The 14,876-nt window shown below is 42.7% G+C and overlaps 1 protein-coding gene across 1 annotated transcript; it reads right to left on the reverse strand.

Moving 5' to 3' along the window:
- Nucleotides 1-2,882: 2,882 nt before the first annotated feature.
- On the reverse strand, nt 2,883-13,106 carry LOC122063161. The gene is made up of 6 exons (XM_042626857.1): nt 12,738-13,106; nt 12,428-12,643; nt 12,158-12,324; nt 11,496-11,577; nt 11,329-11,397; nt 2,883-3,135 (listed from the first exon to the last, which is right to left on the reverse strand). The coding sequence occupies exons 1-6, from the start codon at nt 12,852-12,854 to the stop codon at nt 2,965-2,967; spliced, it is 822 nt and encodes a 273-aa protein (XP_042482791.1). The 5' UTR covers nt 12,855-13,106; the 3' UTR covers nt 2,883-2,964.
- Between the last annotated feature and the right edge of the window lie 1,770 nt (nt 13,107-14,876).

The following is a 14,876-nucleotide window of genomic DNA, read 5'->3' on the forward strand; positions in this document are numbered from 1 at the left end:
TATGGCTCCGTTTAGTTGCAATGAGAATTTAAAGGGAAGGGAAGTGAAATTTTCACGCTTTAAAGAGAAATGTTTATAATCATTACCCCATATGATATTTATAATCATTACCCCATGTGATTGTATAAACTACTTAATTTTTTAACCATATTTAATAATGATATATTTTACATGTAATTTTTATTTTACATATTATAACAAAGGATTTTGGATGCAAACTAAAGTGAACTTTTATTACCAAATATGGAATGATTTGAAGTTAATGTTAAAAGTCACATAGGTAATGATTGCATATATTTCTTTTTTAAGTATGAAAATTTCACTTCCCTTCCTTTTAATTTCTCTTACAACCAAACATAGCCTATAAGATTCAAAGTGGAAAGAAGACCTCTCGCCCTCCTCAATCTCCTAGGGTAACTCAGAGTAAACCCAAGTGACTGGTTTTTTTAGGTTGTCCTTTTTTGTTGAAGTTGGAGCAGTCGAGAGCTGAGGCTGCAGTTGTGAGTAGAGGAGGCCCATTTGAGATGTCTATTTTTTGTTTCCTCATTGGTTTCCCTTCTAGCTTGATTCTACTTTAGAGATAGGCCGATGATTTTGTTGTGGAGCTCTCCATTTTTCTTATTTTCTCATATTCTTTCCTTCATTTGGGGGGTTGAATTTCCGAGCTTCAGTTAAAAAAATAAAAAATAAATAAAAAATAAAATAAATAAAAAGAGAACCTTAAAGATACAGAATATAATTAATATTGATGATAAAAACTCTCACTTGATTCTTTTTTCCCAATAATGGAAAAAATCATTAGAATTGTGAAAGATAATGAAATCCTTCAAGTCATTGACGTTCTGAACAGTCAAGCTGCGGTCCATGTTAACCCAAGCCACCATGACAAGAGAATATGGAAACCACAAATGATCTGCGGCTGCCATGTCTCAATTCACCGAAACTACATATATGATCTGTGGTTGCCATTTCTAAAGTTTCCTCACATTTCTGGTCCTCTCCCAGGTGATCAGAAGGCAATAATTTGACAGTCCAGAGGTCTTGACAAGTGCAGAATATTTTTCTTAAGAATGCTCCCTAATGCAATGCTTGGTCTGAGAGGAAGCTTATGAGTTTTTTTATGGTTAGTATAGAGTCAACCAAATGTTAAATTAAGGTTCTAAATCCACAAAAAGGGATACAATTTAGAAGGTGTCTCAGTAAGTTACTTAGCTTCCAGTGGGTCTTCTGTTATTAGAAACTAGCTCTGGTTAGTCCTTTGTTCCTGTTAATATTGGCCTTGTAAGTAACTCCCGCTTGATGTGTTTGGGGCTTTGTCCATTGTCCCCTCTTCATCTTCTCCCCCTCGCAATTAAAATCATTTTTCATAATAAAAAAAATCATCAGTTAGCATGGATTAAAATGAACTAAATGTCAAATTAAGGTTCTAAATTCACAAAAAAAGGATACAATTTCACTTAACAATACACTAAGTTAATAGCACCATTCACATTTGTTGCATCTTTTATTGACTCAATTGGTCAAATATAAAGATAAAGTGGGGCTGCACTCAAAGTTAAATCATTCAGTGTATAGCCAGTTAAAGATATCTACTGCCACTGCATGCTGAATATACCACAAAGCAATGAATGAAAAAACAAAAATAATAATGTACTGTATCTTGAGTTATCATGATCAAGGTCATGGTCATTCCCATCCTAAAAAGGGAGTTCGAATGTTGAAATAGAATGAAAAGGTTGCTTAGCTGACATCGGAACAGGAATTCATGGGTGGTTAAATTAAGGTCAATTTCAAAACCAGCAAGCGAATGTTGTATAGATGCATGAGATGACAGCTAAAGAACAATGAAGTCCAAAAGTTGGTTTCACTTTGAATAGCATCAACATTCTCCATACTGTATGCAGTGTAGCAATCTAGCAAATAGATTTTTAGTTATAAACTTATAATCCAAAATTGATAAGATTATGGTTGAAACTTGAAAGGAAAGCCTTTTATTTGGAATCTGAGATTGGAAACAAAGTTCATCAGAAATACAAGAACATAAGTCAACATAAGGAATTATATTATTTTTCAGAATCTGCAAATTAAGCTGGAGTGAACTGAAATTTCTACATCTAAGCAGCAGATCCATTGTGCTCCTAGCTTTATTTAGCTTATTAAGCATGATGAAAATGCTGCAACTGACACCTAACAATTGCTATTTTGGTCGATACATGGGGATAATGGAGGAGGGTATTTCAGATAGCTGTCTTGTGGAATAACAATGTTAGCTTATCTGTGGCCAAATTCATTCTCAACCCCACTTTTCTCTTTGTGGTTCTCATCACATCAGTACCTGCAAATGATGTTTCACATGCATCTGAACATTTTGGGCATGTCTTTTTTATCTACCTCAGCCACCATTTGACACATAAGTTTGTCTAATTAGTCTTTCCATTCTAAGCCTACTGTTAGCCCCTATTGGTTATCTAAGCCACTTGTGCAACTCTTCCTAATACATTCATCAATTAGCTATTCAACGACAGACTTAAATGTAGCTGCTTTGGCCAAGCTAAATATAACAAGAAACTATAAGTTTTCAATTGCCTACTTATATGACAATAGTATTTCAATTTTTGATCCACAACTACATACAAAGATTATTACGAGCAAGTCAAAATTTTAGCATTTCAAAATAAGATAAAACAAATCAAAATGGATGCAGCTGTTAGTCATGAAAAACATTAAAGCAAGTAAGAAAGTCTTACTTTGTAAAGTAAAGCCTGAGGATGCAAATTTTTTTTTCATAAGCTCTATATAAAGGCTCTGAATATATAGATGAAGATCTTAAACATACTTTTGGTCACCCAAAATCATATCATTGCATTCAAAGGAAAACAAAGAGCCAAAATTCAGATAGAAATGATTGTCATTAGACCCAGTTAAGCAATATCTTGCAGAAAATGAGAATGGCAGTAAAGTGCACTATTGAAGGCCATATACAAGCAATGCTCCAACACCAGCGATCCCAACCACCAGCCCAACTATAACCCCAATTGGAGGCAACCCACCACCAATCGGCTTTCCGGTGTCTACATCATATCGTGCAAATCGCTTCTTTGGTGCTTGACATTGTGGACATGCATATGAATCCGGCTGCAAAAGTAGCCATAAAAAAACAATTAGAAGGCACTACATCCAACTATTGTCTCACTGATGGATATTGTCAAACGACGTAATTGGTACAAAATTTATGTACTAGGTGCCACCCCAGAACAAATTCAATAGGTTCATTTAAGGAAGCTCCCATGGTTAATGTTCATTAAAACAATAACTTAGAAGAAAGCTATATACAAGGGAAGAGAAAAAAAAGGGGGCGGAGGAAGAAGGCACACTGCCAGCTAGGGGAACAAGCCCAAAAAAAAAAAAAAAAGAATAAACCTCTAATGGATACAAGCCCTCAAGGAGAAGGGGGGGATGGAAGACGGGAGATTCCATGAGTCAATGATAAGCCTGTTCCTAAGGGAATCAAAGACTGACCAGAGCGAAAGGGAAGCTACTTTGGTGGAGACCTCCATGTCTATCCAAAGCCATTAGGCTGAGAGGGAGAACTCTTCTACTAGAGGGCCAACAACGAGAAAGAACTTTCTTCCAGATGGAAGAGGAGAAGGGGCAAGAAAAGAAGAGATGGTCAATATCTTCAGTTCCTCTCTAGCAAAGGCAGCAAGAGGGGGAGATAGGAATGTGGTGGTGGATGAGGAAAGACTGTAGGGAGGCAATAGGTGAGAGCCTGCCAAACTATAAAGCTGTGGCGAGGAATATGGCCTTTGAACCATAAGACTTTATACCATAGTGCTGGTTGGGCTTTGGACCTAACAAAGTTCCAGGCAAAGGGAGGAAAAGCTGAACGTTTTGGAAGGAGAAGGATTCTAGAGAATGAAGCCCCTCTCTTTATGCCTGGGGGGAGAGAAGGAAGAGAGGTCCAAATGTAGTTTAACGAAGGAGGAAGGGGAGATGGAGCCCATCCATCATTAAGAAGGATAGAAGAGACGGGAGCCAACCTATCAAGCCCAGAGTAAACAATCCTAGGACTGAGAAGATGAAGGAGGACTGCCGAGGGGTGCCAGGGATCCAACCAAAGAGAAGTAGAAGCTCCGTTTCCAATGGAATAGGAGATAACCTCTAGAGCCAAAGGTCTTAGGTGAAGAATGCCCCGCCAAACCCAGGAGGAGTCTAGACCCGGGACAGTGGACCAAATGGAGTTGGATTTGAGAAGGTAGGAGTAGACCCAAGAGACCCAAATGCTGCTCTTTTTTTAAGCTATTCTCCAGATCAACTTGAGAATACCGGCTTCATTCATGTCTTTAATGCGCCTAAGGCCAAGGCCTCCCTCAAACTTAGGGAGGCAGACAGAACTCCAGCTGGAAGGGCGGAGGAATCTGGAGGAATCAGATCCTTTCCAGAGAAAGGAACTGATAAGAGTCTCAATAGCTTTGATGGTAGGGGAAGGGAGAACAAAGATCCCGGACCAATAGAGGTACATGGATTGGAGCACAAATTTGGAGAGTTTGAGACAACCCGCATAGGACAGTAGCTTTCTCTTCCGTAGCTAAAGTCTTTTCCTCAAGAGGTCAAGGATAGGGGTGCAATGATGGGCCGAAAGCCTGGCAGGAATGAGTAGGAGACCAAGGTATTTGACGGGAAGGAAACCAAGGGTGAATCCCATTATATCAAGAAGTCGGGCCTTCAGAGGATCAGAGATCCCAGAGGTGAAGAGGCGGGATTTAAGGATGTTAATGCTAAGCCCTGAGAGGCTCTCGAAGAAACGAAGGGAGGACATGATGGAAGAGATAAAGGTGGGATCAGCTTTAGAGAAAATCATAAGATCATCAGCAAAAGCAAGATGGGTGAGGGAAAGAGATTTGCATTTGGGAATGGGGGAGATTATGTGAAGATCTGTGGAAGATTTGATGGATCTAGAGAGAACTTTAAGGCCGAGGGAGAACAGGAAGGGGGATAGGGGGCACCCTAATGGATTCCCATAGAGGAGGAAAAGAAACCCGCAAGGCTACCATTGACAAAAACAGAGAATCGAGGGGTGGAAATGCATGCATAGATCCATCGGACAAAATATGGCGGGAAGGACATTTAGAGAAGGGTGTCACAGAGGAAATCCAGTGGATGGAATCAAATGTTTTATGGATAACAATTTTGAGGAGAGCAACTGACCCATGATATTTGCGCTCAAAGCCACGAACAGTTTCATGGCACAAGATGATATTATCCGCAATGCTCCTTCCAAAGATGAAGGCAAACTGGTTTTGATTGGCAAGGGAGTCAATGACCTTCTGGATGCAGAGAAACAAGATTTTGGCAATGAATTTGTAGATCAAGTTACAGAGGGAATTGGGTCTAAAGTTTTGCATAGAGGAGGATCCTTCAGGCTTGGGGATAAGGCAAAGGAAGGTGTGATTTACACCACTGATTTGACTGGGGTCAAAGAAGAAGCTCCTGATTTCCTGGATGAGATCGTCTTTGATGATGTCCCAACAAGAGGTGAAAATCCTATGCTAAACCCATTAGGACCAGGGGCTTTGCTGGCTTTATGGGAAAGGATAGCAGAGGTGATTTCCTCATCAGAGGGGATGGATTGGAGGGAAGGGATGAGATGCTCTGGGATGAATTTATTTATTTGGGATGGATGGGAAGTAGGGGGTGAGCAGGGGGTGAATGGGTTAAATAGGTCTGAGAAGTAGGACGAGGCCTCAGCTTTGATCTCCTCAGGGGAGCGAAGCATGGAACCATTCTTTGGAAGAGATAAAGGAGATCGAGTTGGCATTGGTTCGGGCTTTGACAGAATGGTGGAAGAAAGCACTATTGGTGTCTCCAAGCTCCAGCCATTTAATACGGGATTTCTGCTTAAGAAACCTTTCTTCCTGGGAAAGAAGGGGGAAATGCTCCAAAGGGAGGACTTCTCTTTATCATCAAGGGCAGAATTTAGGGGGTCCAACTGGAGTCTAGATTGAATGGTTTCCAGATTTGATTTGCAGGAGGCGGTCCTATCAGAGACGTTGCCGAAGCATTGAGAATTCCAGAGCTTAAGGGCTGCCTTGATGTTTCTAAGCTTTCTGAAAAAGGAAATGAGCGGGGAGGAAAAGGCATGCATTGGGATGCGCCAAGCCTCACAAACTAGGGGAATGAAGTCCTTGTGAAGGGACCACATGTCGAAGTATTTGAAGGGCTTGGGACCAAAAGAGGCGGAAGGGCAAACTAGGAGAGAGATGGGGCAGTGATCGGAAATGTTGGGCAAATCGAAAGTGGCATGGGAGGAGGGAAAGGAGTCAAGCCAAGCTCCATTCACAAGCACTCTGTCAAGCTTACACGCAACACGGCCAGGGCCACTACGACGATTGTTCCAAGTAAACTTAGAACCTGACCAGCGGAGATCATTCATGCCAATGTCCTCAAGGCACTCGTTGAAGGCATCAACAGAGGGGAGGTCGATGTGATCACCACCAACTTTTTCATGGCCGAATCTAACGACATTAAAGTTGCCCGCAAGACCCCAGGGGGAGTAGTCAACAGCCGGGGAAAAGGATCAGTCATTCCAGATGGGAAGCCTCGTGGATGCACGGTCAAGGGCATACACGATGGTGAGAAAGCATCTGTTGGCCCCAGAGGAATCAGAAATAGAGAGGCGGATACGTTGGGGTGAAGTACCAAGGGAGGAGATATTAAGGAGGTGAGAGTCCCAAAGAATCCAAATTCGACCATTGGGGCAGTTTGCATAGTTTGCCAGGAAGGACCAAGAAGGAGCAATAGAGGAGGCAATGCGAGAAGTATTAAGCTCAAGGACTAGTTTCTAGAAGACAGCAGAGGGGTGCATGGGAGGATTTAACGAGGGATCGAATGGATGCATGCTTCACCGAGGAGTTGAGCCCTCGGACATTCCAAATGGACTAGGGGGTCATTTAGGGGGAGATGATGATGGGATCAGTTGCTCCGAGGAGCAGGAGGAACGCCGTTGGCTAGCAGTAGAAGAGCTTCTTTTGCGGTAGTGGTATTCACGGATGGGTGAAGGGTGAGAAGGGCCAGTCATCTGGTTTGAGGCCTAGACAGAGGTGTTCAGGGGTCTCAGACTAGTCTTTGAAGCCTTAGAAGTTTTCTGGTTAGGAGGCATTTGGATTTGGAGGGGTTCACAAGGGCTTTTTTGTGTTGGATGGTTGACGGGCAGGGAGTAGTCATTGGATCAGAGGTTTCAAAGATAGTGGTTGGTCCAATGAGGTTAGCAGGAGCAGCGAGGAAGGCTCGCAAGGCCATCAAATTGGGCAGACAAACAGTGCACCGAAGGTCTTCAACCTGGGCCAAGTGATCACAATTAAGTTCCGATGGGGAGGCGCCAACAGTGCATTCTTTGTCAGTGGAAGATGAGGCAGCATCAAAGGTGGACCGCGAGGAATGTAGAGGCGAGGCAGAAGACGTGGCAGCAGCAGCATGGACCACAGCTTCTTGGACAGCAACACAAACGAAGACAGCTTGAGCAATAACGAGGGCAGCACATAAATTGCAGGCAGGAGCATCAGCTTGAGCAGTGGTAAGGGCAGGCTGTAAATTACAGGTAGGATCATCAGAAGAAGCAAGGGAAGCTTGCTTGTCGTAGGCAGCAGCACTAGACGAAGCGAGAGAAGCTCGCTTATCGCAGGCCGGAAGGTCTAGAGTGGCGAGGGGAGCTAGCAACTCTCTGTGGGGAGCGACCGATGAGGCGAGAGGAGCTCGCAATGAGCAAGTAGCAGCATCGGACAAAGGGCCGGCTCTAGATGGAGCAGTAGCCTAAGGGCCGGAAGGGGTAACCTCGGAGGAGGAAGCAGAGTTCTTCGAGCGTCGGGGAGGAAGGAGAAGGCTATCGGGTAAATGAGGGGCTGGTGGGTCGGGTTCAGTAACAAGGGCAAAGATGGGACTGGTTCGAGGAGGCAGGTCGGGTTCCTGGTTGGGGGTTAAGTATGGATCACTGTGGGCTGGCAGATCAAGGTTAGGGAAGGAGGAGTGAGCCAAGTTTGGAAGGGCTGGATGGGCCGGATATGAGTGGGTAATTCAATAGAAGAGGATAACTGGTGGGCCGAGGAAGGAGAATGGTTCAAGGAGGAAGAAGGGCCTAAGGGGATGGGGCCAGGACTGATACAATGGGCCAAGGGTCACGGCCCAGACAAGGGCACACCGGAATGAGAAGCAAGAAGAGCCAGGGAATGTTTAAAGGTTGGTCCAACCAAAGTTAAGGAGGGGTTAGAGCCTCGAAGCGAGGGCTAGGAGACATGGATGGAAGCAGAAAGTGTGGGTGAGGAGGCAAAAGGATGATAACAGAGGTACAAGGAGGGAGGGGCAAGAGTTTTGCAGGGTCAGATTCCACAGTGACAGCAGTGCAGCCAATACCAGATGGATCAGCAACCAAGGTATCGATGACAAGCGGTGGGGATGGGTCACTCTCAGGGTCAGACAAGCCAGGATCTATTGGAGATGAGGATGCATCTTCACTGTCCGAGGTTCCATCGTTGTCAGAGGAAGAGGCTTCGAGGGCGTGGAGAACCGAGAATCTATTCGATCCAGAGGTCTGAGGGAGAAGGACCACTGGATCAAGCAGTGTCTTCTAACAGAAGTTGTCAGAATCTTCTCAGCGTCTGAGGAACCAGGGAGAGCCATACGGCTGTGACTGCGACTGCGACTGCGACTGCGACTGCGACTGCGACGGTGACGGAACTTATTTTTTCTTTTTTTTCTTTTGATGACTGGAGTTGGCAGGGATGGTAGCATCTGTAGGAGTTTTCTCCACAGGGGGAGTCAAAGAGATGGTCTGAGTAGGGACACAGGTCCGTAGGTGGTGCCCAAAGGATTTGCAGGTGGTGCAGTGGGGCAACAACCAGTCATATTGAACCAATTTGATAAACGAGTGACCATTTTCCTCTATTATAGTGATCTCAGTTGGGGGAGGTTCATCAGCCGAAATGTCGATGCAAATTCGAGCAAAGCCAAGTCTATCCATCATCTTGGTTCGGTGGTCTGAGAACAGGGGCTTTCCAATAACAGAACCAACGATACTAAGGCCCTTTTCTCCCCAGTAGTGCAGTGGCAAATTGGGGAGGGTACCTAGATGGGAGCAGACTTGAAGCCAACTTTGCTGAGGTTGGAGAAGGGGTCCCATTTTCTAAGGAAGACAGCCTTGTTGCCGACGCGCCAAGGGCCATTTTCAAGAGCTCGGAGCATATCATCCTCAAGGGAGAAGTTGAAGATAAAAATTCCATTATTGAGTATGAAGGATTACATTTGACCAAGAAGTCTCCATTGTTTAGATAGAGAAGCTTGAAAGATACCGAACGGTGGTCTGCTACCCATAAAGTGACCCACAATACAAGCTTCCATTTCAAAATGTCTGGTTCGAGAAGACCCGAAGGGCAAAACCCAACCTTCTTGTCATCGATCAAGGTAGGAGGAACAAAGACAAGCAGGAGGCCAGTTCTAGAGGGATGGGGAAAAGGACAAACAGTGGAGGCCCAGGATTTGGCCTGGGAGGCGGAGGGAGAGAGAGAGGAGGGAAGTGGTTGTAAATTGGTGGAGGAGCCCACGGTAATCAGGAGAGGAAGGAGAGGAGGGTCGAGGGAGTCTAGGGGAGGTCCGGCAGCAGGAATGAAGGGGACATGGAGGTTTAGGCCATGGGAGGGGTTAGGAAGGGGTTGACAAGTTCAAGATATTTCCTCTTTAGTTTTAGTCGTTGGTTCTCATTGTGGCTGTCATTACCAGAGCTCGCACATATTGATGTTTAGTATATGTAGAGTCATGTAAATGTGTACCATCTCAGTAGTCACTTTTGTGTCTTTTTAAATGTTAAACCTGTAATTCTATTCTTGGGAAAACCAATCACAATCTTAACTTTAACTAACATTGAGCTTCTAAAAAAATTTTCCCAAATTTTGTTACAGCAGTCAATGTTTTCTATACAGCATCACTATATATTTAACATTTAAAAATGCACACAAAAGACTACTGAGATGGACTTTAAATAGCACAAGAGTAGAGCCAACACTTTCTATACAGCATTGCCGAAGATTTTCTAATGCTTGTATATGGCATTTGGTGATCCAAATTGATGTTCTTTTTACCCTGTTCCTTTTTCTTTGAAATTAGGATGACATAGGTTGTGTTTGGTATGCATTCTTGGAATTCATTAGGCATTGAGAGCACGCTCTGGAAAATCAAAAACACCCTTTGGTTTACATTCCCATTTTTCCATCTTGGGACGTGTCCAAGAATGAACCACATTCTGGAACGGTTCTGACCAGACCTGTTTGTGAAATAATAATAATGACCATGATCCCCAGGCCAAAACTATCTTATTGCACATCCATAAGATCCAGGGGCAGCTTCTTGGATCTGCTCTTGAGTCCGTCGAACTAGGAGAAAGAGGAGGATTGTTTGAGAGGAAATTTAAGTTCGGAAAAGGGTTGTAGTAGTTGTAACTATAACGTGGGTGACGAAGGCTTGCCAAGCCCACCAGGTTCATCAAGAAGGCAGAATAACAATAGAGAGAGATAGAAATAGGTATCAGATGGGGAGTTGTTATTGCTTGGCAGAAAGCAAGTAGATGAAAGTCTCTTGTGTTGGGAGGGGCATCATGGGTTATCAGGAAAAGAAGGTTAGGCCTACACCTACAACCCTTTCAAACCTATCAATTGACAACTGTATTTGAAATGGCATGTATTATATGGAGAAAAGTACTACTACTCACAGTCTAAATCCACTCCAACCCACTCACAAGGAATTAGAACTTAGGAGAATGTTTCAATTTCTTATTACCGTAGCTCTGACCCTCTTCTTCATTGATTCTTCTGTATGTGTGTTTAGGGTTCAATATAAATCAGTATGAAGCTGCACCAGACGAATTTCTGCATTGTATGCACCCACTTGATGTGGATGAGAAAGAATGGAGATAAGGTTCGGAGGAAGTCCTACGTGATGGAGATACTCAAGAAGAGGAAGATTCTCTTTAAGGTCTGTGTTGCTACATTGCTCTGCAATCTCAGCATTGGTTCGCTGGGATGAATACGAACAACTCTTGCACATGGGTGTTCGATGAAATGCTTGAGTATTCTAAAATCAAAAATGCATTTTGACGAAACATGTATCCGGACAGTGTTTTCATTCTCAGTTAGAAATGCATTTTGCATTATGAGAATGGGAATACAAATTCTCAGAATGGGGTTGCATACAAAATAGAGCCATAGATAGAACATAGTCTTGTCAAACTTTCAACAAAAAATTGAACAATTGTTTGTAAAGGACAATAAGTATAGGGAAGCTTGCCTGCTCTTCAAATGGTTTTGGTAAGAAGTAAATAAATCCACAATCAAGGCATATGTGAGTTGCCCTAGCCTGTAAAGTGACTAATAAACTCAATCAATGTCCCAGAAAAAGGCAATACCAATCTTCCTAAAAGAAAGATAAGCTCATGAAACCAGAAGGATGCTTGCCTTTTGTGCTTCAGTTAACTTTCGACCAAAACGAGGCGGTGCTGGACGCTTCGGCAATCGTTTTACGTCAACCTCTGCACCTCTGGACAGAAAGATTAATGGGATTAGTTTAGGAGGGCAAGACTCACTACTAACATACAAGATAAATATGGAAGCAATCGACCTAGGTAATTCATCTGATGGAGGACCCAAGTTACCAGTATATAATACCACCATTACATCTATGAAGTTCTTTTTCTCCTTTTTTTTTTTTTTTTTTTGGGGGGGGGGGTGGGGGTGGGGGTGGGGGTGGGGGGGGTGTGGGGGTGGGAGGTCGGGGGTGTGTTTGGGGCGAGGAGGTGGGGGTAGAATATGAAGTTCATTTATATACCACAAATATAGGATGAAATCCTTTTCTTACATTCAATACTAAACATCATTAACATTTATGATACGGGTATACATAAAAAGTCTAATTTGGTGTTCACTTGAATGATATCTAGCAAAGTAGAAACAAATGCAGAGTCTTCAGGAACATATGTATTAAGTTGCAACTGAGCGTATTAAGTTGTGATTGAGCGTACAGAATTAAACTACTACTACCCTTACAAAGGGCAGAGTTGCCGTTCTTAACCCATTAAGCTACTAATTTGAAGAGGTAAAAAAGGAAAAGATGGGAAAACCTGCTCACAACAAAGTAGACAGAATCAGGCTTTGCTTGGATTGCAGTTTTTGTAAACCCTAGCTTATCAGCCGGCCAAAGTTCATCTCCAAAGAAGCTACTGGTATATAGTACCTGATCCCCAACCTTAAGCCCTGATTTTGCTGCATTTCCCCCATTCTCCACACCCTAAGAACACCAACGGTAATAAACACTCCACACATTCACAGGATATCACAGTAATGCACTTCATCACAACCCAAAAGAGGGGAAATTACAGATAGAAACTCACAGTAATTACAACACCACCACCCTGTTTTTGACCCAATGTGAGACCCAAGGGTTTGTCAACTTCAACTTCAATGTTCTTGGTAGCCCCTGCACTTCTTGCTGCAATCTCAAGGGCTCTTCTCTTGAATCCTAAATCGACCTTCTTTTTGTCAGCTATGAATGAAGCTGAGAGACCCCTCTTGACATCTTGAAGTGAGAGGCCTTGGAAGCTACTCTTCTGCACAAAAAATGAGAGACAACGACAGATGGATTTGTGGGTTTTCTAATAAAGAACACCAGTGGCAATTGAGGAGGTGATCATAAAAACATACCTGGTTTTGGGTGGGAATTAGTGATTTTATAGGGTTGGATAGGGTGGTTTGTAAAGAATGGTTCCTGGAGAGTGTAGAGCATGAAGATGAGGAACCTGCAACCACAGCTGATGACATTCTCTGAGATTGGGTGGAAAAGAAAACTTGAGATTGCTGGTGAGAGAGACGAGGAAGAAGCTTGTGGACTTGTGGGTAAGTGATGAGGCAGAAGCCGCAGAACCAGGAGTTACGATGGAATGACCGGATTACATTCTAGTGGCAGCGGCTCAGGGATGATGGGGAGCACACGTCCAGGGTCCCACTTCGAAGATTGGAAAGAGCTTACTTGGCCGGCTAAGAAAAATTAACAACAAAGGTTTTTATACCGGAGGAGACCCGGCTAAAGCCATTGCTTTATATCTTGGTTTGAATTGCGCAGGTGAACCCAGTCCTTTGGACCTAACGAACCTTTCAACTGGACTGGTGGAGAGAACGGCAAACCGTTGTTTCCGTGGACCAATAAACCGGCTAAAGTCACTTGCAGTCCATGATATGCGAATCCTGCACCCACGCCAAGAATTTAAACACAAGGGGTCTGTTCGATTTTGTTTCTAGAAACGGTTTTTTTGTTTTTCTGTGCTTAGAAATGGAATAACATCCCAAAAACCATATGATTTTTTTGTTTCATTCCATTTGTTTTTGGAAAAATAAAATAAAAATTTATGCCTATTTCTGTGTTTGGAAACAAAAATGGAAAAATAAGTTATATTTGTTTTTCTATTTCTAGAAACAAGTGGGAGCGACAAAAATTGTGAAAAATCCGATACTTCACTCAACCTATCAAAACCCCCAACCCATTGTTGAAACTTCTCACTATCTAAATGCGGCGATTCCAACCTGGTTGTGCAAAGCTCACAGCTTCGGATTGCCTTCATCCTTCTGAAGTTCATCTCTATGCAACATACATACAACTCCAACATCATGACTTCACTCATGAGTTGCATTCCTACAACGTTGTGTCTTCACTCATATCTTGAACTCGACTACGCTATTGAAAACGTTTCGAGAAATAAAAAAATCAAACACCTTTTTGCATTTCCAAAAATTGTTTCTGCTGTTTCTAGACATAGAAACAGGAGAAACAAAATCCAACGGGCCAATATCTCACTGATTTACAAAATTATAATACCAATCCCACTATGTTTCGAGATAAAGTCAATTTTCATTTTTTGTTTTTTTAGGGGAATTTTATTAAAGGAAAAAGTGCCGCAAAACCGAGTCATCCACATTACAAAATTCTTGGAGCCAAGGAGTGGAGTTTACTAAAGAGCAATCTCTATTTGATTTATGTATATTATTTTATTTATTTATTTATTTATTATTATTATTATTTTTAAACAAGTGTAAAGTGGGGATGCAACTTGAGCCCAAAAACCTGGGGCTGTATACACCTTATTCAGCCAATCTGACCGAGAATAATAACAAGCATGTACTAAGGGATTGATCGACCCGATATTGATCTATTAACCAATAAATGATAACCATGTGTCAAAGAGTTGATTAGTCAGACTAACCTATCAAGCTGATCGATAAATGGGACCTAACCATGCATTAAGGAGTTGATCGTCAGATTGACCAATAAAGCTAATCGATCAGGCTGACCGTAGGGTTGGAATTTATATTGACAAGAATTGGTTTTAATGGAGTTATAAGTGCATAGTTTTAGTCATTTGAGCAGTTATAACTACTCTCAGCATAAAAGAGATCAACACAAGTCTGATCACCTCTATAGATGATTGAACAACGGATTGATCATCAACTCAAGCACATATTGTCAGCTTCAAATTGCAACATGTTTCCTGAAAGGTCAAAAAAGTGTGCCTCCCTCCAGACTAAACCGAGAAACTGGACCTTTGAGGCTGAACCAACAAGGCATTCCATTGAATGAAGCCCACTTCCCTCTGTTAAAGCTACTTTTGGGGGAGAACTCTTGCTTCTTGGCTCCTGAAATCAAGAGACGAGACAGAAGATGGGTAAGAAGCAAAGTAAACTATAGATGTAGAGTGAGCCTCTATCCTATGTGACGGAGTAGAGAAGAGAGCACCTTCAACTAACTACTTCGTTGCTTGCTCTTCCTGCTAGGCCAAGATGTGTTAAACA

Source organism: Macadamia integrifolia, unplaced genomic scaffold (assembly GCF_013358625.1).
Source record: "Macadamia integrifolia cultivar HAES 741 unplaced genomic scaffold, SCU_Mint_v3 scaffold1222, whole genome shotgun sequence".
NCBI classification, from domain to species: Eukaryota; Viridiplantae; Streptophyta; class Magnoliopsida; order Proteales; family Proteaceae; genus Macadamia; species Macadamia integrifolia.

What these genes read in the sequence shown, in the direction of transcription:
- LOC122063161 (XM_042626857.1), bottom strand. Translation starts at nt 12,854, where the DNA reads ATGTCATCAGCTGTGGTTGCAGGTTCCTCATCTTCATGCTCTACACTC. An exon ending in GTCTACTTTGTTGTGAGCAG is followed by an intron (nt 11,578 to 12,157) that starts GTTTTCCCATCT and finishes CTTTCTGTCCAG; the next exon opens with AGGTGCAGAGGTTGACGTAA. An exon ending in AGTTAACTGAAGCACAAAAG is followed by an intron (nt 11,398 to 11,495) that starts GCAAGCATCCTT and finishes GTCACTTTACAG; the next exon opens with GCTAGGGCAACTCACATATG.